The sequence below is a fragment of a genome, unplaced genomic scaffold, assembly GCF_019419815.1.
Source record: "Pyrus x bretschneideri cultivar Hongxiangsu unplaced genomic scaffold, Pyrus_bretschneideri_v1 Contig28, whole genome shotgun sequence".
Lineage (NCBI taxonomy): Eukaryota > Viridiplantae > Streptophyta > Magnoliopsida > Rosales > Rosaceae > Pyrus > Pyrus x bretschneideri.
In genome coordinates, this window is record NW_025999590.1 from 5,255,795 (window position 1) to 5,278,817 (window position 23,023).

At 39.0% G+C, this 23,023-nt stretch overlaps 5 protein-coding genes and 1 pseudogene across 7 annotated transcripts; 5 read left to right on the forward strand and 1 right to left on the reverse strand.

Annotated features, from left to right (window-relative positions):
• Window positions 1-244: 244 nt before the first annotated feature.
• LOC125479213 lies at window positions 245-3,127 on the forward strand (annotated as a pseudogene).
• Window positions 3,128-4,361: 1,234 nt separating this feature from the next.
• Window positions 4,362-7,766, forward strand: LOC125479212 (mechanosensitive ion channel protein 8-like). The gene is made up of 5 exons (XM_048588303.1): window positions 4,362-5,825; window positions 6,068-6,191; window positions 6,364-6,657; window positions 6,762-6,964; window positions 7,210-7,766. Exons 1-5 carry the CDS (start codon window positions 4,438-4,440, stop codon window positions 7,508-7,510), a joined length of 2,310 nt encoding a protein of 769 aa, XP_048444260.1. The 5' UTR covers window positions 4,362-4,437; the 3' UTR covers window positions 7,511-7,766.
• A 799-nt stretch (window positions 7,767-8,565) lies between these two features.
• LOC103927293 (mediator of RNA polymerase II transcription subunit 30) lies at window positions 8,566-10,246 on the forward strand. The gene is made up of 3 exons (XM_009336200.3): window positions 8,566-9,045; window positions 9,589-9,687; window positions 9,845-10,246. The coding sequence occupies exons 1-3, from the start codon at window positions 8,659-8,661 to the stop codon at window positions 9,941-9,943; spliced, it is 585 nt and encodes a 194-aa protein (XP_009334475.2). The 5' UTR covers window positions 8,566-8,658; the 3' UTR covers window positions 9,944-10,246.
• Window positions 10,247-10,400: 154 nt separating this feature from the next.
• LOC108865549 (glutathione S-transferase-like) lies at window positions 10,401-11,920 on the forward strand. The gene is made up of 3 exons (XM_048588320.1): window positions 10,401-11,029; window positions 11,155-11,203; window positions 11,312-11,920. The coding sequence occupies exons 1-3, from the start codon at window positions 10,877-10,879 to the stop codon at window positions 11,764-11,766; spliced, it is 657 nt and encodes a 218-aa protein (XP_048444277.1). The 5' UTR covers window positions 10,401-10,876; the 3' UTR covers window positions 11,767-11,920.
• A 320-nt stretch (window positions 11,921-12,240) lies between these two features.
• LOC103929182 (U11/U12 small nuclear ribonucleoprotein 25 kDa protein) lies at window positions 12,241-13,596 on the forward strand. 2 transcript variants are annotated; one of them, XM_048588321.1, is made up of 4 exons: window positions 12,241-12,645; window positions 12,781-12,877; window positions 13,072-13,171; window positions 13,362-13,596. In XM_048588321.1, the coding sequence occupies exons 1-4, from the start codon at window positions 12,420-12,422 to the stop codon at window positions 13,455-13,457; spliced, it is 519 nt and encodes a 172-aa protein (XP_048444278.1). In that variant the 5' UTR covers window positions 12,241-12,419; the 3' UTR covers window positions 13,458-13,596. The 2 variants fall into 2 exon arrangements, with proteins under 2 accessions (XP_048444278.1, XP_018498089.2); XM_018642573.2 differs by having other exon boundaries at window positions 12,261-12,645; window positions 12,772-12,877.
• A 71-nt stretch (window positions 13,597-13,667) lies between these two features.
• On the reverse strand, window positions 13,668-17,572 carry LOC125479223 (high mobility group B protein 9-like). 2 transcript variants are annotated; one of them, XM_048588319.1, is made up of 7 exons: window positions 17,322-17,572; window positions 16,481-17,226; window positions 16,253-16,331; window positions 15,941-16,127; window positions 15,545-15,649; window positions 14,229-14,602; window positions 13,668-13,933 (listed from the first exon to the last, which is right to left on the reverse strand). In XM_048588319.1, exons 2-7 carry the CDS (start codon window positions 16,627-16,629, stop codon window positions 13,829-13,831), a joined length of 999 nt encoding a protein of 332 aa, XP_048444276.1. In that variant the 5' UTR covers window positions 16,630-17,226; window positions 17,322-17,572; the 3' UTR covers window positions 13,668-13,828. The 2 variants fall into 2 exon arrangements, with proteins under 2 accessions (XP_048444276.1, XP_048444275.1); XM_048588318.1 differs by having other exon boundaries at window positions 16,481-17,572.
• Window positions 17,573-23,023: the final 5,451 nt, after the last annotated feature.

Below are 23,023 nucleotides of genomic sequence, written 5' to 3' on the forward strand. Positions count from 1 at the left end.
TGTTTCTTAACTCTGACACAAAATGATTGCAGATAAAAGAAAATAGGAAGATTACTTATATTATTCCAACTTTTCCTTTCTTGCTGTGTGTTTTCATCACTTGTAGTGCTCTATATATAGAGCGACTTCGTTGAAAGCTTACAAAACAACCCTATTAGGCATATGGTAGAGATACTGTTTGCACGTGGGCATACAATTACAATCCCACTATTTACAGCAGAAGTGCATGTCCTTTTTATCAAAAAAAGAAAAGAAAACCTTTATTGCACTGCAGTTCCTTAATTGGAAGTTGACGAAGAAAATCTTCAACTACAACTACCAGAGCAGCTAATGCTGGAGGACCGGTAGCTATGATGGAGATGGATGTAAACTATTTTTGTGAGTGTTTGTATTGGGACAATTCGTTCAAAGAGTTCCCTACGAGTACCACGATAATGACTAGAGAACTTTCTAGTTGTCCACCAATATTGGATTTAATCCCCATGTCTAAGAGCAGCAATCGTATCAAGAAGAAGAGGATTATCAATGGCAACGAGGGAAGGACAACTTATAGTCAAGATCGACGGCGGTGATGCTTCTTCCAGCAAAGAAACAGAGACTGCACCAAATATCGACGGAGAAGCAGCTCCAAGGTCGCCAATAATTCACGGCTCCCCAGAAAACCCTACTGAATCAGTCCGACGGAGAAGCAAAGTTCTGCCGGGAGCTCCCGAGATTGTCCGATGCAGCCCCAATGCCTCCCCCCGAAGCTCCTGGAAACCGCCGGTGAGCAAGACCAAGTCCAGGCTGCTCGACCCACCACCCGAGGAAGCGTGTCTGAAATCGGATAGAGCTGTGGGCTCTGGACGAACTCCGCGGAGAGATGACGGCGCTTCGGCTTTCGATGACGACGACCTCGAAGACATTCCAGATGAGTATAAGAAGATCAAGTTCGATGCCCTCACATTGGTTCAGTGGGTGAGTCTTGTTATTGTTATAGCTGCTTTAGTTTGCAATCTATGGATTCCAGTAATAAAGAAGAAAACTTTGTGGAATCTTCCGCTGTGGAAGTGGGAAATTCTGGTTCTGGCATTGATTTGTGGTCGTTTGGTTTCGGGTTGGGGAATTCGGGTGATTGTGTTCCTAGTAGAGCGAAATTTCTTGTTTCGAAAACGGGTTTTGTATTTCGTATACGGTATAAGGAGATCTGTTCAGAATTGTCTGTGGTTAGGATTGGTTTTGTTGGTATGGAACTTGATTTTTGATAAGAAGATGGAGGAGAAGACCAAGCATAGGATTTTACCTTATGTGACCAAGATTTTGGTATGTTTTCTGGTTGGGACATTGATTTGGCTGCTGAAGACAATACTTGTTAAGGTTCTTGCCTTGTATTTCCATGTCAACGCCTTCTTCGACCGGATCCAGGAGGCTTTGTTCAATCAGTATGTGTTTGAGACGCTATCTTGTCCCCCTATGTTTGAAAGGCAACACACACGGGAAGAGGAAAAGGCCGCGGCAGCTGAGATTAGGGAGTTTCAGAAGGCCGGGGCTACTATGCCTCGTGGGCCCCCCCTGTTTGAAAGGCAACTGTCACTAGAAGAGGAAAAAGCTGCGGCAGCTGAGATTCAGGAGTTTCAGAAAGCGGGGGCTGCTACGCCTCGCGAGCTCAGGGCAAGGAGTGGGAGAGCTGTAGGGAGTGGACACCAAAATAGCCCCAGAGTAGGGAAGAGTCCCGCGGTTTCTAGGCCAGCATCTGAGAAGCAAGATGAAGGTATCCCGGCTGATCACTTGCATAAACTAAACCAAAAGAATGTGTCGGCTTGGAATATGAGAAAAATGGTAAACATCATCCGGCACGGGGCCTTAACCACTCTAGATGAACAGATACTGAACTCAGAATCTCAAGCAAAAGATGCAGCCAGGAAGATATTTTTCAGAGTAGCCAAGCTGGGTTCTCCGTAAGTTTACATAATTAATTTTACCATTAGATATTAATTTGGTTTGATCTTCATCTGCATGTGAGCTACACTATGTTAAATTACCTAATGGTTACCTGCTCAGAAGTACTTTGTATGTGAGTAGTCTACAGGAATTACCTTCCACATGTGCTAATGCATTTTGTTGTGACAGATACATTGACCTTGAGGATTTGATGCAGTTTATGGATAAAGATGAAGCTTTAAATTCATTTCGTCTCTTTGGTGCAGCAAGCGAAGATGACAAAATCAGCAAGACCGCTCTTAGGAATTGGGTGGTAATAATGCCTTTTAAGTTGTGCTTTCTGTCATCGATGAACTATTTATTGAAGAATGAATGTGTTTTTCTCGTTTCTTTAGGTCAATGCTTTTAAAGACAGTAGAGCACTAGCATTGTCTTTGAACGATGCAAAAACAGCTGTGGATGAACTCCATAACATTTAAACGTCCTTGTAGCTATCGTCATTTTGATAATCTGGCTTATTATACTTGAGGTTCATGTCACCCACTTCCTTCTCTTAATGGGCACCCAGCTTCTTTTGGTTGCATTTATCTTCGGGAACACATGCAAGACAGTTTTTGAAGCAATCATCTTTCTATTTGTAATGCACCCGTTTGATGTGGGTGATCGTTGTGAAGTGGATGGAGTCCAGGTGACGATTTGAATCAGAAGTTTATGTTTATGTGTGGTGTGTATTACCTTAGGATCTGTGGTTATACCAATATACCTAATGGCTTGATGATTTTTTCGGTTTCAGATGGTAGTTGAAGAGATGAATATATTAACTACAGTCTTTCTGAAGTTTGATAACCACAAGATCATATACCCTAACAGTGTTCTTACTACCAAGGCAATTGCTAACTATCGTCGTAGTCCTGACATGGGCGACGCTATTGATTTTTGTGTGCATATTTCAAATCCTTTGGAGAAGGTGGCCAGCCGTCTAGCGCCTAGGCCGCCTAGGTGGCGCTGACGGGGATTTTTCGAACAGTGCCGGCACCAGCAGATTAACACTCTTCAACTTGTACTCTGGGAGGACTGGCATGACGGATGAGGGTTTTTTGGAACATAACGTTTGATGCTGAGATATAACAGCAGAGCAGATGCTTGTAGTTCCAGACTAACATATGAAATTATGCATAGATTATAGATAAAGTGCCAATCCCCCTCACTTCAGATGGACCATTTTGGTACTATTCCATCACTCTAATCGTATGGTGTATTGAGTTTGAACATGGGAAGGGTGCCGGGTATACCAAGTAGTTGGTAAGGATGGTAATTCTAACCGTTAAACCCGATAATCGTCTAAATGGATTGAATTTGGGTATGAAAATTTGGATATATTTTGGGTATGGGAAAAACCGTGAATATTATGCGGTTATGGTTTTGGATATGATTATAGTAGTCCCCAATCCATATCCCTACCTGAATCCGAATCCGAACCGAATAATATATAATATAATTATATGTATATTCATTATTCACCGAATCCATTACCTCGAGAATACAAAAATTGCATTGTGTGAGTTGCATTTTGTGGCAAAGTTCAAAAGTTTTGATATAAATCAAAATCTACGAGAATTTAATAGTATTTATGCGAGATATCGAAGATCAACCAACATTATCAATGTTTAGCTTTAATTTTTATGTTCCACAAGATCTATTAATTAAATCATTTTATACATTAAATATTTAATGACGAAATTAATATTTACTAAATTATCATACGTTAATTAGAGAATATATTTTTTGTATTAACAAAGATGGATATAATCGTTACCCGATGAGAAATCCGTTATCCGATGGGTATGGTTATGGATAATACCCGATGGTTAATTTGCAGTTACGAATATGGTTAATTTTCGTGGTTATGGGATGAATATAGTTTTTCCGTCCCCAAACCGATCCGTTGTCATCCCTAGTAGTTGGATACTTGAAATAAAAAAATTTCCACCACTTATATTATCACACTTAATACGTGAACCGTGTTCTTAACACACTAAAAAATATCTCCCGTACACTGGTAGCATTTTGTTTCCCAATTCTATTTGTTTATTAATACAAGGCGGTAAAATTGAAAAGTGTGATTTTCTAATTAAAATCGTAACAAATGAACAGTCCTTTTCGTCAAAGGAAAGAAAAGATTCGGAAACCGTGGGAAAATGCTGTGATGGCGGTCTCACATTGCCAGCCTGTTGTCGATTTTTCTCAAAGAAGGGACTCAGAAAATGGTGGGGAAAGTATAAAAGTAACCCTATTTTTGTCTTTTGTGGTCTTAGCAGGTGTCCAATTATAATTATAATTTAATTTCAATTTTAATTTTAATTTTAATTATTGGACACGTGTCCGGTGATTAGAGGCAAACATTCCAAACTTTTATTGCACTGCAGTCCTTAATTGGAAGGTGATGAAGAAACTCTTGAGCTACAAGTACCAGAGCAGCAGCAGCAGCAATCGTATCAAGAAGAAGAGGATTATCAAATGGCAACGAGGGAAGGACAAGTTCTACTCAAGGTCGACGGCGGTGATGCTTCTTCCAGCAAAGAAACAGAGACTGCACCAAATATCGACGGAGAAGCAGCTCCAAGGTCGCCAATAATTCACGGCTCCCCAGAGAACCCTACTGAATCAGTCCGACGGAGAAGCAAAGATCTGCCGGGAACTTCCTCCAGCCCGGCCGGAGCTCCCGAGATTGTCCGATGCAGCCCCAACGCCTCCCCCCGACGCTCCTGGAAACCGCCGGTGAGCAAGACCAAGTCCAGGCTGCTCGACCCACCACCTGAGGAAGCGTGTCTGAAATCGGACAGAGCTGTGGGCTCCGGACGAACTCCGCGGAGAGATGACGACGCTTCGGCTTTCGATGACGACGACCTCGAAGACATTCCAGATGAGTATAAGAAGATCAAGTTCGATGCCCTCACATTGGTTCAGTGGGTGAGTCTTGTTATTGTTATAGCTGCTTTAGTTTGCAATCTATGGATTCCAGTAATAAAGAAGAAAACTTTGTGGAATCTTCCGCTGTGGAAGTGGGAAATTCTGGTTCTGGCATTGATTTGTGGTCGTTTGGTTTCGGGTTGGGGAATTCGGGTGATTGTGTTCTTTGTAGAGCGAAATTTCTTGTTGCGAAAACGGGTTTTGTATTTCGTATACGGTTTAAGGAGATCTGTTCAGAATTGTCTGTGGTTGGGATTGGTTTTGTTGGTATGGCGCTTGATTTTTGATAAGAAGATGGAGCAGAAGGCCAAGCATAGGATTTTGCCTTATGTGACCAAGATTTTGGTATGTTTTCTGGTTGGGACATTGATTTGGCTCCTGAAGACAATACTTGTTAAGGTTCTTGCCTTGTATTTCCATGTCAACGCCTTCTTCGACCGGATCCAGGAAGCTTTGTTCACTCAGTATGTGTTTGAGACGCTATCTGGTCCCCCTATGTTTGAAAGGCAACACACACGGGAAGAGGAAAAGGCCGCGGCAGCTGAGATTAGGGAGTTTCAGAAGGCCGGGGTAGCTATGCCTCGTGATCTCAGGGCAACTCTTTTTCCGAGGACAAGGAGTGGGAGAGTTGTCGGGAGTGGAAGCCATAATAGCCCCAGAGTAGGGAAGAGTCCCGCGGTTTCTAGGCCAATGTCTGAGAGCCAAGATGAGGAGATCCCGGTAGATCACTTGCAGAAGCTAAATCAGAAGAATGTGTCGGCCTGGAATATGAGGAGGATGGTAAACATCATCCGGCACGGGTCCTTAACCACTCTAGATGAGCATATACTGAACTCCAATGTGGGAGATGAGTCTTCTTTGAAGATTACAACTGAATGTCAAGCAAAAGAGGCAGCCAGGAAGATATTCATGAGAGTAGCCAAGCCAGGGTCCCCGTAAGTTTATTCAATTCTTTTCATCATTCGATATTGATATTGTTTGATCTTCCTCTACATGTAAGTTACACTATGTTTAATTACTGAATGGTTTGATGAGTGCTTTATTCTGTATTTTAGTGTTAGCTCTGTGCAAGTACATGCTCAGATGTTAAGCTCTATCCTTCCGTTAAAAACATTTAGGGAAGTACTTTATTGGACTTACCTAGAACGTGTTCTGCTAATGCATTTTGTTGTGACAGACACATTTACCTGGAGGATTTGATGCGGTTTATGGATAAAGATGAAGCTTTGAAGACGCTTCAACTCTTTGGTGCAGCAAGTGAACATGACAAAATCGGGAAGACCGCTCTTAAAAATTGGGTGGTAATAATGCCTTTTTAACACTTCTACCGTTGGTTCTTGTTTGTTTTTGCTGTTAATCAGCTAGTAAAGTCTATGCATATCCAAATCTTGGAGAAGCAAGAGGTAAGATGTGCTTTCTGCCATCGACGAACCATTAATTGAAGGATGGATGTGTTTTTCTCATTTCTTGTAGGTCAGTGCATTTAAAGAAAGAAGAGCACTAGCATTGTCTTTGAATGATACAAAAACAGCTGTGGACGAACTCCATAAAATTATAAATGTCCTTGTAGCTATTGTCATTGTGATAATCTGGCTTATTATTCTTGGGGTTCATGTCAGCCACTACCTTCTCTTAATAAGCTCCCAGCTTCTTTTGGTTGCATTCGTCTTTGGGAACACATGTAAGACGGTTTTTGAAGCAATCATCTTTCTGTTTGTAAGGCATCCGTTTGATGTGGGTGATCGCTGTGAAGTGGATGGAGTCCAGGTGAAAATTTGAGTCAGAAATTATGCTTACTGTGTTGTGTGTATTACCCTAGGATTTATGTTTATACAGATTTACCTAACTGCTTGATGTTCTCTGCGTTTCAGATGGTAGTTGACGAGATGAATATATTAACTACAGTCTTTCTGAAGTATGATAACCAGAAGATCATATACCCTAACAGTGTTCTTGCGACCAAGGGAATTGCTAATTATCATCGTAGTCCTGACACGGTTGAATTTATTGATTTCTGTGTTCATATCGCAACTCCTATGGATAAGGTGGCCACTATGAAAGAAAGACTACAGAAGTATGCATTCGAACGAATATTTTACTTTTCCTGTTTTTTTTCTCTAATATTTTCGAAACAACACATCCATTCATGTTATGGAATGTTTGGTGCAATGTGTAAAGGCCTTTCGGCCTTTGCTATGAAGGAAGTACAGCCATCATATGATAATCGACTGCATAAAATACGTGTGTTTTTGTTGGATCATGTCTATCCAAATTGAATCAGTCTTAATCTGGGCTCTGGCTACTTAACATGTTGTGCAGGTATATGAAAAGCAGGAAGGATCACTGGCATGATGATCCGTTGCTGGTCACAAGGGATGTGCTGGATTTGAACAAACTGATGATATCGGTATGGCCGACACACAAGATGAACTATCAGGACATAGAGGAGAGATGGAGGAGGAGAAGCCTTTTGGTCGAAGAGATGATCAAAGTGTTTAGAGAGCTCGATATTGATTACCGGTTACTGCCTATTGACATCAACGTCCGAGCCATGCCAAGTTTAACCTCCAACAGACTTCCTTCAAATTGGACAACCAGTGCCCCGAAGCCAGCAAGTTAATAAACTTCCAAGTACGCTGTTGCCACTTTTAAACTAAGACCTGCAGTACCGGAATGACGGATGAGGGTTCTTCGGAATGAATGATTGATGAGAAATAACAGAAGATGCTTGTAGTTTCAGACACATATGTACGTTATGCATGATGTTTCAATCATGGTAGTTCTACTCAATCCAGATGTTACGTTTTGTACTAAACTATTTTGTTTCTATTCTTATTAAAAAAAAATTGGAGCTATGGTCTCGAACTTTGGTCCAATTGGAGTTTTGGTCCCTAAATTAAAAATTCGTGGGTATGGTGGTTCCTTAGCGTGTTACAATGTGTAACAATGGTTCTTTTGGCTAATTTCGTTAAAACTTTCATTCACTTTTTGTCCCTTTAAACTCTTTGGATGGAAGTTCCAATGGTATTCACCAAAAGCTCCAATTGAGCTAAAGTTCAAGAACCAAGGCTCCAATTGAGCTAAAGTTCAAGAACCAAGGCTCCAATTGAGTTAAAGTTCAAGTACCAAAGCTCCAATCGAGCTAAAGTTTAGAAACCATTGCTTTAGCTGAGTTCATGCACTAAATAATATGACAGAATGCGGTAATTTACGGCTGAATTTTTTTTAGGATTTAGGTTGAGTTGACCGAAGTTATATGTCAAGTTCGGGTCTCATCCCTGAACAACATTTGAAAGAAAATAAAAAAAAAAACATTACTTGGCTACTCAAATATAAGTAGAAACATCTACTTGAAAATCTTAGTATTTGAATCACAGAGCTTTGTACTTATGATCAAAACCGTTCATATTATCAATTACACTGTAAAAGCATTACAAGCCATCTATGTATTTGTAAGAATAGATTGACTAAACAACCTTAGTTTTAATTCATTTTTTGCAGAGAGAATCTTTATAAGATTATTTATAATATGAACGGCTCTAATTATAAACACGAAATTCTATACATTAGTAACAAACAATTTTGAGTAGGCATTCTTCTTCATCATTTAAATAGCCAAGTATTGTTCGAAAAACATACAAAGGCCCAGTAACATAAGATCTACAACGCCTAAGAAACTGCTGTTTTATTGGGCTTTTGGCACTCTCCATTGTCAAAACACTTTCTCCATTCTCCGTTCTCACTCTGCGTCGCGCAGCTTCCAAAAGAATGGAAGAGAAGGATGCCAATGAATTTATAGCAAGCCCTCAGACGACGCAAGAACTAGCAATGGAAGGCCAGAAGCATCTCGAAGAAACCATCGAGGCAGCTTTCCGGATCCTCTCCTCCATGAACGACGAGCTCTGCAACCCCACCTTGTGGTCCTCCACCGGCACCGCCTCCTCTAACGCTGCAAATGGCCCTTCTTCCCACTCTAATGGCGTCAATAACGGCGATTCGTCTTCTTCTGAAAACACTTCTTCCCATTACCATGGAGACTTGGTTGGCGCTGGTGGTCCTGGCACCGGTGGAGCTCTTGAGGAGGCTCGATTTCGGTATAAGAACTCTGTGGGCTTGCTTCGTGCCGTTCTCGCCGCAATTCCCAAATCTCGGAAGGTGATTTCTGACACCCTTTTCTTTAATTTGGTCAATTTTCGATCCACAGTTGTCAAATTAAATAGTGAAATTGCCTACATAATCACATTTATGCATTCATATTTAACCAATGCCAATGATCTTGTGAAGTATGATTTCTTCAAGTGGTTATTTGTGTGGTGGAGGATCCAGTGCAGTGTTTATTTATAAAATCGGGAAATAATTGAAATTACTTGATTGACTGAACCACTGTTGAACTGGATGAGTTGAGATTTCCGTTGATTTTGTGTATGAAAGTGACAAGCTTTAACTGCTGAATTGAACGAAATGTTTGCTCCGTTTACTCGAAATCTCAAACTTCGTGAAATGCAGCAAATGCTTCAATGAAAAACTTGGAATGTTATAAGAGTCAATACTTTAGGTGTATTGTCATTGTGAATAGTTCTTTGTCTCGAGTTTATGTGTGTGTATGTATCTAATCGGAATGATTTTATTTCGGATTGAGATATCACAGTTTGTGAACCATATTAGTTAGCTAACATACATAAGTTCATTTTAAAATAGGCAACATCCAAAACTAGTTCAACTGCAGTCGGTTCAGAATCACCGGCAGATGAAGCTGAACTTGAGAAGTTAGATGAGCGAGCTTCCAATTTGAGAAAGGTAAGGTTGATTTCTCAGGTACCATGTCTAGAGGGGTTGAACTTTGTTTGGAGAGTTCATGTCTTTAATTATATGGAATTTTAATCTTTGACGAGCGCTTTAGTTGTTGCTCCAATGTTTCTGTAATAGTTTCAATCGACGTTGTTTTATTTTGTAGGAGCTTGCGAACAAGAATGTGTATATCAAATTTCTAATAGATCAACTACGGGATCTTATCACTGACATATCAACTTGGCAAAGTCCTTGTTCCGTCTGATTTCAGGAAGAATCTTCCTGCAGGTGATGCTGCTTTTACATTAACTTTGCATAATCAGTGAAACCTTAATGTGTTTTATTGTATTCGTTTTCCAATCAGTTTAGCGACGGGTTTTTTATGTTTCACGAGGAAAATATTAGGTGAGAAATAGAATAGTGAAGAGGTTTCTAAATCATGAGATATCTGATGTTAAAGATGGATTTGTCAATTCTAATTTCGGATTTGGTTGCTCAATTCTTCTTCCATTGCCTTGATTGTATTCAATGTCTGATTTGAAAGATATATGGAAGATCAGTTTCCCAAGGCTTCGTTTCTCGTCCTGTTGGTGTTGGGTGAAATTGTTAATGTGCATGATTCTCTCCAGCTCATCATATTTCATGAAGAGAGTTATTTAGTTTAATTTCATGCTTAGGAGAGCAAAACTCTTGTTAATGCTAGGGGTGATTTGGGTTACTGGGCCGAGACCAGTTATATTAACCCGATTCATCTATTCTCATTTCCTTACCTTCTTTAAGCTCAAAACAAATTTGGGCCTTTAAACCTTTACGCTGCCAAAATAATATTTTAAAAAAAATTAAAAAAACAGTGAGCTTTGTGTTTATAAGTTGAGAAATGCTATGAAAACTCTCTAAAAAGTGGGACTCTCCGTGGACTCTTTGTCATGTTATATTTTCGGCACAATGATTTATAATGTTGACACGATAATTTACGTTAAACTGTGAGATGACAGAGAGTACATGAAGAGTGTAAAATTTCTCTTGTAAGCTTTAGTGGCATCTTTTACGGTTAAGTTAGGTGGTGGGCCCAACGAACCCACCATTTTCAAGTAAGGGATAAAGTGTCAGAGCACTTCGTCGACCTTTTGTATGGTGTAAAACAGTACAAGAAGACAATTGGAAACCCATCCAATCTCAAAATCTGAGTCCAAATCGAATGGCGACTCCGGTGAAGGTGTACGGACCACCGTTATCAACGGCGGTGTCAAGAGTGTTGGCCTGTCTCCATGAGAAAGGGGTAGACTATCAGCTCATTTCCGTCAACATGGCCAAAGGCGAGCACAAGAAGCCCGACTACCTCAAGATTCAGGTATCGTTTCCAATATAATATAGCATATATATATATATATATATATATATATGTATGTATGTATGTATGTATGTATATTTTCTCTCACTCACATACTCACATTCATGATATGGTGTTCTTTTAAGCCATTCGGACAAGTACCAGCTTTTGAAGACGAAGACATCTCCCTCTTCGGTATAGATCCTAATTTCATTGTTTTTATTTTACTAATTCGGCAGCGAATTCCTAATTATGGATAATTTAATTGGGGAATGCATCTTAATTTATGATTTTTTCACTCAGAATCCAGAGCCATATGCCGGTACATATGTAACAAGTATGTAGATAAGGGAAACAAGGGTTTGTACGGTATGAATCCATTGGCAAAAGCCTCAATAGATCAGTGGCTGGAGGCCGAAGGGCAGAGCTTCAGCCCTCCGAGCTCAACGCTGGTGTTTCAGCTTGCGTTCGCGCCGAGAATGAAGCTGAAGCAAGACGAGGGAGCGATAAGGCAGAATGAAGAGAAGTTTGCCAAGGTGCTGGATGTGTACGAAAAGAGGCTGGGGGAGAGCCGGTTCTTGGCGGGGGATGAATTCTCGCTGGCTGATCTGTCGCACTTGCCCAACACGCAGTACCTGGTGAATGCCACGGACAGGGGAGAGCTGATTACTTCGAGAGAGAATGTGGGAAGGTGGTGGTCTGAGATATCGAGCCGGGAATCGTGGCAGAAGGTGGTTGAGATGCAAAAGCCTACTTAAAGTTGATCAGTCCTGCAGTTAGCTCACTTGATTGCAGACTTGAATAAATTAGTTGTTGATGTTCTTCAACCAGAAACCTTGTTGTTAGGGTTTGTTGAGTTTGGAGACTGTTTTGGTAAAGAGTTTGCTAAATATGTGATGATTTCTTGGTTCATTATTTATTTAACAAATCAATGTTTCTAAATTACTCTGATAGACGAAGACGAAAATTCAAACCAGGTGCACAGGTTTAACTAGGTGACGTAAAGCATGTGTTGATGTTGGGCTTTATACATGGACTACTCAAGTCTAATTCATTAAAGTAATTTGAGATTCCGAATACCAATTGGCATAAAGAGAGTAATTAACTCTTTTAAGTTTATGCGAGGTTTTTAACTTTTTGATATACAAATGTTTTCCCAACTTTAATATGTGGACAATAATATCACTGGCGCAATGAACGTGTGAACTTCGGACTTCCCTAGATCTACTACTTAATTTATTCCTAATTGGGGCAAATATTGTGGTGCAAGTGGACTTAATTGAAACACCCAATACACCTAGTAAAATTGGTTGGGGTCTTAAAGAAACATCCCGCGAAAAGCCATTGGCTGTGGCTTGTCTCGTTCAGCGAGAGGCCTAAATAAGACCAAGAGCAGTGAGCTCAATCGCCGATGGAGTCGGATGCGAAGGGGAAGGGGGAGATAAGCGTGGAAGGATACAAGGAAAGCAACATAAAGAAAGCCAGGTTGCAGTCGACGCTTGCTGCCCTTGTCAATGATCCTATACTTTCCGACGTTCCCAAAAAACCAACCTTATCCGATGTCGACACTCTCATCAGCCTCGAATTGGGCAGCGCCATGCGCATCTCCGTCCTCAAGCTCGACGGCACTTCCTTCGGTCGGTACTATTCACCTCGGCATTTTCTCGAACACTTCATCTGCCAATTTTTTCAGTTTTTTTTTCCATATATTGTCAATGTATACTGAAGAAAAAACCGATGCATTTGATTTTGGTTGACTGAAGATGTGGCAGTGATGAATTCTGCTACGGTGAAGGACCTTAAGCTTGCAATCAGGAAGAAAATCAATGAGATGGAGCAATCTAAGATGGGTCACCGCCACATTTCATGGTAAGTTCAAAATTGATATTATTCTGTTTGTGTTTGAAAATGAATATGGTTGTCTTGTCATCGTCAGCGGGTCACTTGGCCTCGTGACATTTTAATGTAGTTTTTTTTCCGTTCGGGCTTTACCCCCATTGTCAACCAAAAAGATGGATACAATTAATTACATTTCGATTTTGATTCAATGCGTATGCAATCAGGAATCACGTTTGGAGGAATTTTTGCCTCTCATACCACAATGAGAAGTTGCTTGATGACAATGCTCCAGTTCAGCATTTTGGCATACACAATCATTCTCAGGTTTCCTCTACTATTTGGAATGTTATTCGTTCGAATTGTTACTTACTTTAGGCTTACTTGTGTATATAGCAACGGTAGTTAAACTAACAGATACAAATTGGTCTGGCCGTCTTCCAATTTCACCCCGAGTTGCACCGTTGGTCTTTTCCGTCACTTCTGTCAACTTATTTACTGCTATCCATGTCCTCAGGTGCATTTTGTTCCTTATATTGCGCTCAAGGATTCTCGTAAGCATTCGAAGAGGAGGAGACACCGCTTCTTTCACGGCCTCAGCAGGCTTTCTTGATGCTTCATAGTATTTGCACGGTTTATCTGCTTTTTCCTTTGCTTAATCTTTCTTGCACCACAATGATGCGCAGCTTATGGTTCTTCATTGCTGTAAATATACAACATTCTGTTTTGCAATAAGATGAGATATTTATGCAGCCTCATTTTACCAAAAACTAAAAACCCACCCTGACTAATAAAATACAATAAAAAGATCGAAGCGGGGAAGGAGTTCCTAAGTGCATCTTGCATTGAAAGTTTGAAACTGAAGATTGTGATTTTGATCATGTCTCAGAGCAAAATGGTTGCATAAACTCTGTTTGAAAACCATAAACTACTACATAAATCTCTCTACGCACATCCGAAAAGCTCACTCGAGCTGGAATCGACTTAGTTTCCATGGCCTGTCTGAATCTTGAGCTGCAAACTTTCCTTGTACTCTTTCAACTCTCTCTTGTATCTTGCTTTGTCTTGCAACCCAATATTCTGGTAAACCTAATAATAAAAAAATTTGACAAAAGAATGTGATAAATATAAATATGAAAGGTAATTAAGCAACTATATATACGTAGGAGCAGCTAAGTGGGGATCCTGTTTTACTGTAGTAAAAAAGGGGATAGTTAAGGATAGGCCGGTGGCCTATGGACGATAGGGCCCAGAGGAACCATGTATTTACCGTCTAGGATCCTTATGGTGAATACATGGTTCCTATGGGCCCTATCGTCCCTTTCTTTCTATAATACAACGAGATCCCTGCTAAGAAGTATATATGTTATCTATTTGTGGTTACCAGCCTCTCTTCTGCAGGGAGTTTGTTCCAAGACTCGCCAATCATCTTGGTAAACTCCCTCTCTCTGTTTGGGTAATGGGACTTGAGCTTGAAATGCGTTTCTGCAAAGAAGAAATTGTAGCCGCTCCGGTTGGGTTTTGGGTAGTTGGGGTCTGTCCTCCTCCTTGATCTCCTCCTCCTCAAACCCGCAACACGACCAGATGTTGCGGGCGTGTAGGGTACAATGGCATTGACAGGTTCGGGGGATGGAGTTGGATTAGGACCGGCTAGAGTCTGCTGGTTGGGGTGGTAGAGTACTCCGCTGAGAATCTCCGAACCCAACTTCACCGTTACAAGATAGCCGCAATCGAATTTCCCATCAATTGTTCCAGTACCTGAAAAAAATAAAAAAAAAACCATCGTCATGATGTTTTTATTCTAATTAACCTTGATTAAGTTGAAATTTGATAGATCACTGATCTAGATCTTAGTTACATTACATGCTCCAAACAAAAACCTCATTCGTGGATGATACGAGGAAACATGATCATTCGTCAGAAATAAGGGATTAAAATGGTCCCATATCTGTCGTGTGTGGGGGTGACATGGACCCATCATTGCACGCTGTGACATACGATATATATCTATGTCATAAAAGTTGGAAGTTTAGGTATATATCTATGTCATAAAAGTTAGAAGTTAAAGAAAGTGTTATTCGGCCTATTCACACATCTATTTTTATCTTTCAAAAACCTTTTGTTTATTTTTTGTCATTGATCTTCTTCAATTTATTTGATCCGACAATCAAAAAATAAAAAATGCATGAGAAGTAAAGTGGGCGTTTATTACCCAAATTTGGAGATTTTTATTATAAGATTGTCTCTAAAAGACTTCATTCAATTTCTAAATTTTTTAATCATCCATATATGTGAACAAATTGATAATTATGGTAGCATACTCTTGATAAATTGCCAATTTGTTTATCATACAGATGGTTAAACAATCTCTAAGTTGAATGATTTTTTAGATGACAATAAAGAGTCCAATTACGACGTTTGTACATTTAATAATGTCACATCAACATTGAAAAAGAAATGACTCTTTATAAGTAAAGAACTAAACTATGTTTATGTCGTAATTCAGCATAACATGATAAAGCTTATCACTATTCCTTTAAAACACTACAATATTATAAAAAAAAAATACAAAAATGTTTTGGGAAAAGGGGGGGGGCCAGAAAAACCATATCAAACATTTGTGGTGAGTGGTTGTGTGATTGAAATCACCTTATCCAATATGATCTGTGTATCGAGAAAAATGAGCCCTATAATATATACCTTCGTCAGTGACCGAAACCGGACAATCATTTATGGGTTTGGTCCCTTTGGCACCTTTGCCTGTGCCTGTGGGGGAATATTCAACCGGCGCCGGTTCTGGTTTCTCTGCGCACTCACAATGGTTACTAATGGAAAATGCAGAAACAAAGAGACACGGAAACTAAACTATTATTTACTTGAACCTCCGATTAATGAAAAAGCTTGAAAATTTAAAAGTTTTAAAGATAAGAAAAAAATAAAATGAATAATACCAGAATTAACTTTTTAATGTAAAAAAATAATTTTTTGTTAAAATGAACAGTTCCTTGGATTTTCGTTAAAACTCACTTAAAAAAAAAAAAAAAAAAAAAAAAAAAAGATGGTAAGAAATTGGAGCAGTAAGAATTAAATGAATACCTGAGGGTGAGGGTGAGGGTGTGGGCGTGGGAGTAGATAAAGGACCCTGTGTCCTAAAAAAGTGAACCTGTTCGTAATGGTAAAGAAGGGTTGAGTAGTGTTTCCTCAACACAAATGAAGCGCTTGTTGTTGTTGGGGAGAACATGAAAACACCTCCCACTTCCCTCCATTTCTTCTCTGCAACTACCTGCATATATAATTTAATACATATGATGTTCTAATCTTTCTTTTATCCTTTAATTAAAAAATGAAAATGTTAATAATTATTTAATTTAGTTAAATGAAGAAATATAGATAAATTGATAGCCAAACCTTGTCAAAGCCACCCCTCCTTGTTACCTCTACATATAACATGTGCAAATCTAGCTCCTTCCCTCCAATCACAGGAACCCTTGAAGAAAAAATAGATATTAAAATTCCTGACCTTTAAAGTTCCCATGAGTTTTCTGGTCGTACCCAAATCCTCAAGAATAAATTAAATTTTGGGATCATAAAAAATAAAGAAAAATAAGAGGAGAAGGAGAAGAAGAGTAGGGTTACATAAACTTGGTGGTGTTGATCTTGAAATGGAAGCGCCGGAGAGTATCCCAAAAAACAACAGCGTCCTTCACAACCTCCTCGTGAGTGGCAAGTGGTGCTGGATAATGCACACCCTGCAGAACCTGCTCTCTCCTCACTACCGGCGACATCTCCTCCCCCTCTCTTCTTCTCCGCCACACCCTCGCCGGAAAGCCACCAACAAGGGTGAGAGTAAAGAAAACACTACTAATGAGATATATAACAGTTATAAGTAAAAGAGTAAAGAGTGTATAAAGACCAAAGAAAGCGATGATTTCCGGGATAAGCTTAACGCGTAATTAAGCTATACATTAAATACTCTGACCAAAGCTTAAGAAAGAAATTGGGACGCGTGAGATGTATGTAACGCTTGTGCCGAATTGATTTTTTCTGTCATTTCGAAGCCTCCTCTTAAGCTAATTAATTAATTAATTGCGCTCTCACTACTCTCTCTCTTTCTCTCTCCCCTCCGTGTAATGTTTGAGTTGTTCGAAGACTGACATCCATCTGTACGTATCTAGCTAGCTCTCTGTATAATATCTCTCTGAGGACTGAGGACTGACGGGAGAGAGAGAGAGGAGAAACGAGAAACCTCACTTCCCTCTCTTGTCTTTGTGCAAAGTCCGAGAGGAGGTTTGACATGCAGTCTCCTTTCATGTCTCTTCTCTATATATCTCACACGCGTCTTCCGTTTTAACGGTGGTTAACTTCTGTTAGGTTATATTATTCTGCAAGGAAAAATAATTATAAAACATCCAGTAAACTTTCATCCGAACACCCCAACCATCCCAAAAGTTGCAATAATTCTCATTAATGCGTGTACCATGAAAAAACATATCTTTGAAGATTGGACTTGAATGGAATCGGAGTTGTCGGCTGAAATCCAATTGAACCGGAGTCGGCATTAGAAGGAGAAACACAAATCAAGGCCGAGGGTGTTGTCGCCGGGGAGGTGGGGTGGTTGAGGTGGGTAGCTGACGGCGCCTGTTGCTTGGCTATCTTATACTCCTCATGTATTTTGGTGATATTTTTGTTCCATCTAAACGCATAATAATAACTTAACAGAAGTTTATCTCCTTCAAAGTGCATGGCACATGGCAAATAAATAGATAGGAAACACAGAAGGAGACACTGTTTTAGAAACAGCAGATCCTTGGCCGTTGCTCCAGTGCCTATGAAACTGTTGACTGAAACAAAATCTTGGCGTACATCCGCTGGTAGATACTGCCGGTGACCAACTTCTCTGGTTGTTTCCAGTGCATTCAACCCCATCGGAAGCTTATCCATGCACGCAACCTGCATCGTTGATTAAGTTTGACTATTTGACTTCGGTCCTTGCGCTATATGGGGGCCCGGATTTGGTAAATACCAGATAGTATATTTTTGGTGATTTCTGAGAAAAGATCTTTGCCGGATCTTCTTTATGATCTTGGAAATTATCTAATTATATTCATTCATCGTGTATCGTGTAATTAATTTTCGTTATGTATTGTTAATATTCAATTTTAAATTAAAAAAAATTCTAATAATTTCTGACCATACGATGTACAATAAACAAATATGAATTAAAAATCTCCCAAATCCTTAGAGAATCCGACAAGAATCTCGAGCGGTGATTTCTCTCCATCAGTGCAGCTAGCTGCCGGGTGGTTTAAGATTGTTGTGCACGAAAATCCTTTTCATCATTTATGGCCCGTCTCATTTTTATCCCTCAACCATTTATCAATTATCATAAGATTTTGCATGCCATTTAATAATCCTGTAGGAGTATAACTAGAGCTATCGTAAATATTGCCTTACCAAAGTTGACCTCAATGGACACAACTCAAGCGCTCCTAATGAACAATAGTTCACGTGGGCATGGTTTGGTTCGATTCGATTTCATCCTTAAAATGGAACTGGAACGGAAAAATTTCAACGGTTTGGTTTGGTGCAGTTCTGCTTAAATTTATTACTAAAATTGTACAGTTCAATTTATGCCGGTTTACAGTTCTAACCAAAATTAAATATATGTTTTTTTCTAATTTTCTACTTCTAATACCAAACACATATTTGAACCACAAATTCAAGTAAATTTGAATTTCCACTACTAGATCTATAAGATTTGTGATCGGAAGATAGAAAGTGTGCATATAAATATAAATCAAAAGATAAAAAAAGCTCATATCAAGACCAAAGTGTAGATCTTAAATTAAAACTAAAATGTACATAATGCATAATATATTGGAAAATAATGGAGAAAAATAATGCAAGAGGAGAAAAGTGATAAAATAACAAAAGAGGGGGAGAGAAGTGAAGAAAAATATTGGGCTTATGCACATGGTCTTCTTGGAAAAATGTCTTATTTATGTAAAAATAATAATATAATAATAATTTATATTAAAAACGGTTCGGTCCAGTTCCTCTAGTTCTTAATATCAAACCATAACCGGAACCGTTTGAAACGGTTCGATTCAGTTTTTGTTCCGGTTTTGACTTTTTTTATCAACGCGATTTTTTACGGTTTTTTTTGTCACAATTTGATTCGGTTTTCCAGTTTGACGGTTTTTATGCCCACCCCTAATTCACCATCTTACTATATTTAGAATAGTAGTTGACCTCTTGCAGTAAGTCAACTATGTTTAGATCGAATTTGGAGTGTGATCATATCAATGTTTCAGACAATTATTTGCAGTTAAGATACCGAGTCAGATAGTTTCCTTGTAATAATTTACAATTAAGAATATGAAGTCAAATAATGGTATACAACTATAATGATGTCTATTAAAGTTTCTTACAAACAAACTATAATTTTACGCCTACTCATAATTGTTATTTTTTCGATTTCAATGAGTTAGTTTTACATACGTATTAGCTAGCGATTTATAGTTACAAAAAAAATTTAGTAGAAGAGTCCCCTATAGTAGGATGCAGTATGAAATTATGGTCTTTAAAAATCATAGGGATGAAGTAAATACAAATTTTTGTTACTTAATATTTGTCACATTCTGGCCCGAGCACCACCATATCTCGGGTTCGATTCTGCCGTAACACGATATTGTCCGTTTTGGGTCCTAACTTCGCCCTCATGGTTTTGTTTCTGGGAACTCACACGAGAACTTCCCAGTGGGTCACCCATCATGGGATTGCTTTTGCGCGCTACTCGCTTAGCTTCGGAGTTCCAACGGAACTCGAAGCTAGTGAGCTCCCAAAAGGCCTCATGCTAGGTAGGAATGAGAATATACATATAAGGATCACTTCCCTGCGCGATGTGGGACCTTACAATCCACCCCCTTAAGGGCCCGATGTCCTCGTCGGCACACCATGACCAGGGTTAGGCTCTGATACCAAATTGTCACATCCCGGCCCGAGCACCACCACATCCCAAGCTCGACTCCACCGTAGTACGATATTTTCCGCTTTGGGCCCCAACCACGCCCTCACGGTTTTGTTTATGGGAACTCACACGAGAACTTACCAGTGGGTCACCCATCATGAGATTGCTCTCGCGCGCTACTCGCTTAACTTCGAAGTTCCGACATAACCCGAAGCTAGTGAGCTTCCAAAAGCTTCGTGCTAGGTAGGGATGAGAATGTACATATAAGGATCACTCCCCTAGGCAATGTGGGATCTTATAGTATTAGTCTTATTCACTTGAAATGAAAATCTTAGATTCGATTCCCATGAACAACAAGTTTAATACCAATTTATTATAACTAATTTATTGTATCAAAATATCTATACTGAAGGTAAAGTAGAAAACTATAAATTATGTAGGGTTGGTTTGATATGGGATACCGAACCAAAAATAGTATATCAAGTCCCAAATTGATTATTTTTGGGAAGGGGATCTGACGACCGATCCCAAACTAAAATTTCGGTATTCCCAAAATATTTTTCAATATTTCGGAATTTCTAGAAACCGAACCTACATCAAAATCCAAATCATATAGATTGAAATTAAAATCATCCAAACCTGCATTAAAACCCCAAATAAAAAAGAGTCAATGAGTGAATCAATGAAGATTGAAGGTTGAGAGAGACAAAGTGAAGAGATAGTCAAACACGCGTCTTCCTCCTGACCCAAGCCCCCAATTTGAAACCCCCAAGACACATAGAATCGTTGGAGATAATTGGAGGTGGGGATGAAGCAACGAGGTGTGGTGGTGCCCAAAGTGGAGAGAGTTGGTCGAAGTTAAATTGTGAGAGGATGGGTGGGTGGGTGGCTTTTGAGCTTCGAATTCAAGAGGAAAGACAGAGAGTCTGAAACTCTCGGTGAAGGCAGAGATGGGAGAGAGTGAGTAGGGATGTGTCTTTAATAATATAATAGGCCCTTTACACTTTACTTATTTTAATAATATACTAGCATTTGCCTACACATTTTTTTAGAAAATGAGAATGAAAGAGGGAAAGAGAGAGAGAGAGAGAGAAAGATAACGGGAAGGGAGCGGGAGGTTTTGGTTTTTATTATTATTTTTATTTATTTTACATAATAGAGATATTTTAACATCATATGTAGGTGAGGTTTAAATAAATAAAAAAAAAGAGCAAAATTTGGACATGTGAAATTACATTTTTGCCCATCATTTTTTTTGTATGATAGAAGACTAAGTTGTCTTTTCTCCCTCTTTTGGTTGACAAAGAGAGTTTCATTAATTAGTAGAAATAATAGGGCTATTACAGATGTTCCAACATATATACATATATAAAATATATTTATTAAAGTTCGGTTCGGGACATGAATACCAAATGATGTTAAGATGTGAGACCGAATCCCATACCGAATAATTCGGAATCGGTTCGGTTTCAGTACTAAAATTTTCGAGATTTTCAGTTCGGACTTTTTTCAGTTCGGTTTTGGTATGGTTTGAAATTTCCGGTATTTTTTTCCATCCTTAAATTATGTTAGGGGATGGGTGTAATGTTATTTTTCTCTGCCTTTTATGGGCTTAAAACTGAGCCGACATGGATGGCCCAAAACATAAAGTAGGGTTTAATTTTCCCAGATTAGTGCTATTCCATTGTAATCCAGGGCTTGCCTAATATCCAGGACTTGAAAGGCCTCGAAACATTTTGGGAAGCAGCTCCAACTTCTCACTCATTAACACAGCATGTTTTGTTTTGTTCCCCCAAGTTATACCTGAATATTAAATTTCAAAAGTTCAAAAAGCATCCACGAGGGCATGTGGTCTAGTGGTATGATTCTAGCTTTGGGTGCGAGAGATCCCGAGTTCGATTCTCGGAATGCCCCTATCTATCCTTCTTCTTCTTATGTTTTCAACTTCTTCAACCTCTTGAAGCAATTATTCATTGTTCGATTATCGGAACACCCCTTTCTTTTGTTTTGTTAAAGGTGAGGTCGGGTGCCGGCCACATTGTGAAGAAGTTACGGTGGACCTTTCAAACTATGCATGCTACACCTTGTTATATTAGATGAAAAATGATTAGGGGATTTTTTTCAAAGTGGAACTGACTTTCTGCTATTTCATAGTTTAACGTTAATTCTTGTGCTAACATTATATCTCATTTTCGAGAGTCTCCTCAGCATTTTGCATATTAGATTATAACATGTTGATCAATGATTATACCACGGTTTTAACTTAATTATATTCGATAAAAGTAGCATTAGTTAATCGGTCATTTGGCCTATGTACGTAGTTTGGTGAATTACGAAGAACAAAGGGTTTGCAAAGTTTCCATCGAGATTGGACGGGTGGTAGTTGGTCCTAGTGGGTCTCATTCATTATCTCCACCATCTATATATCAACTAATATCGTTTATTTATTTTATATGAACATATATATATCAACCATATATTATCAAAACAATATAATTCGCTTTATTTATTTCGTTATCTCAACCATACACACTTATTTTATATGAACATATATATCAACTAATATCGATTTGAATAGTATGATCTAGTTGGGTTAACAACCCTTATTTAGGGATCTGTTTCCTTAATTCTATTGCAAGATTAAATGTTAATTTACTTTGAATGTGTAAATTTCACGAATTTCAATATTTTTGCTTGGATAATTACATAAGGTAATTAAATTGTAATTTGTTCTTACCATATCTTAAATATTACCATGGACGTAGACCATTTACAGGTAGATGTTTCTATGTCACGTTCCCAACCACATTTTTGCTGCTACTAATAATCATGAAAATATTGCCTTAATTATATCAAACAATTATCAACAATCCATTGAATCCACAGGCACTTTGCAAACTTGGTAAACTACCTGCACCGAGGTAGACCATTCGGAAGATTCTTAAGAATATACCCACCTCAATGCCCTCGCTCATCATCCTCCATCACACTCATTTGTTTGGGCTCCATTATCCGGCATTTGATTCAATTTTTTATTGGGAAATCACACGATAGTGGTTATGAGAATGCTGAAATACCTCTGTGTATTATCTCGATTTCTGAAATGTGTATTGTCATGATGAAGCTACTAACTGGTCCTTTATAATAACAAAAAGATTATACGAGAAATTTTTCAACGTGCCTAAAACACGTTCCGTAATCAAATGTCA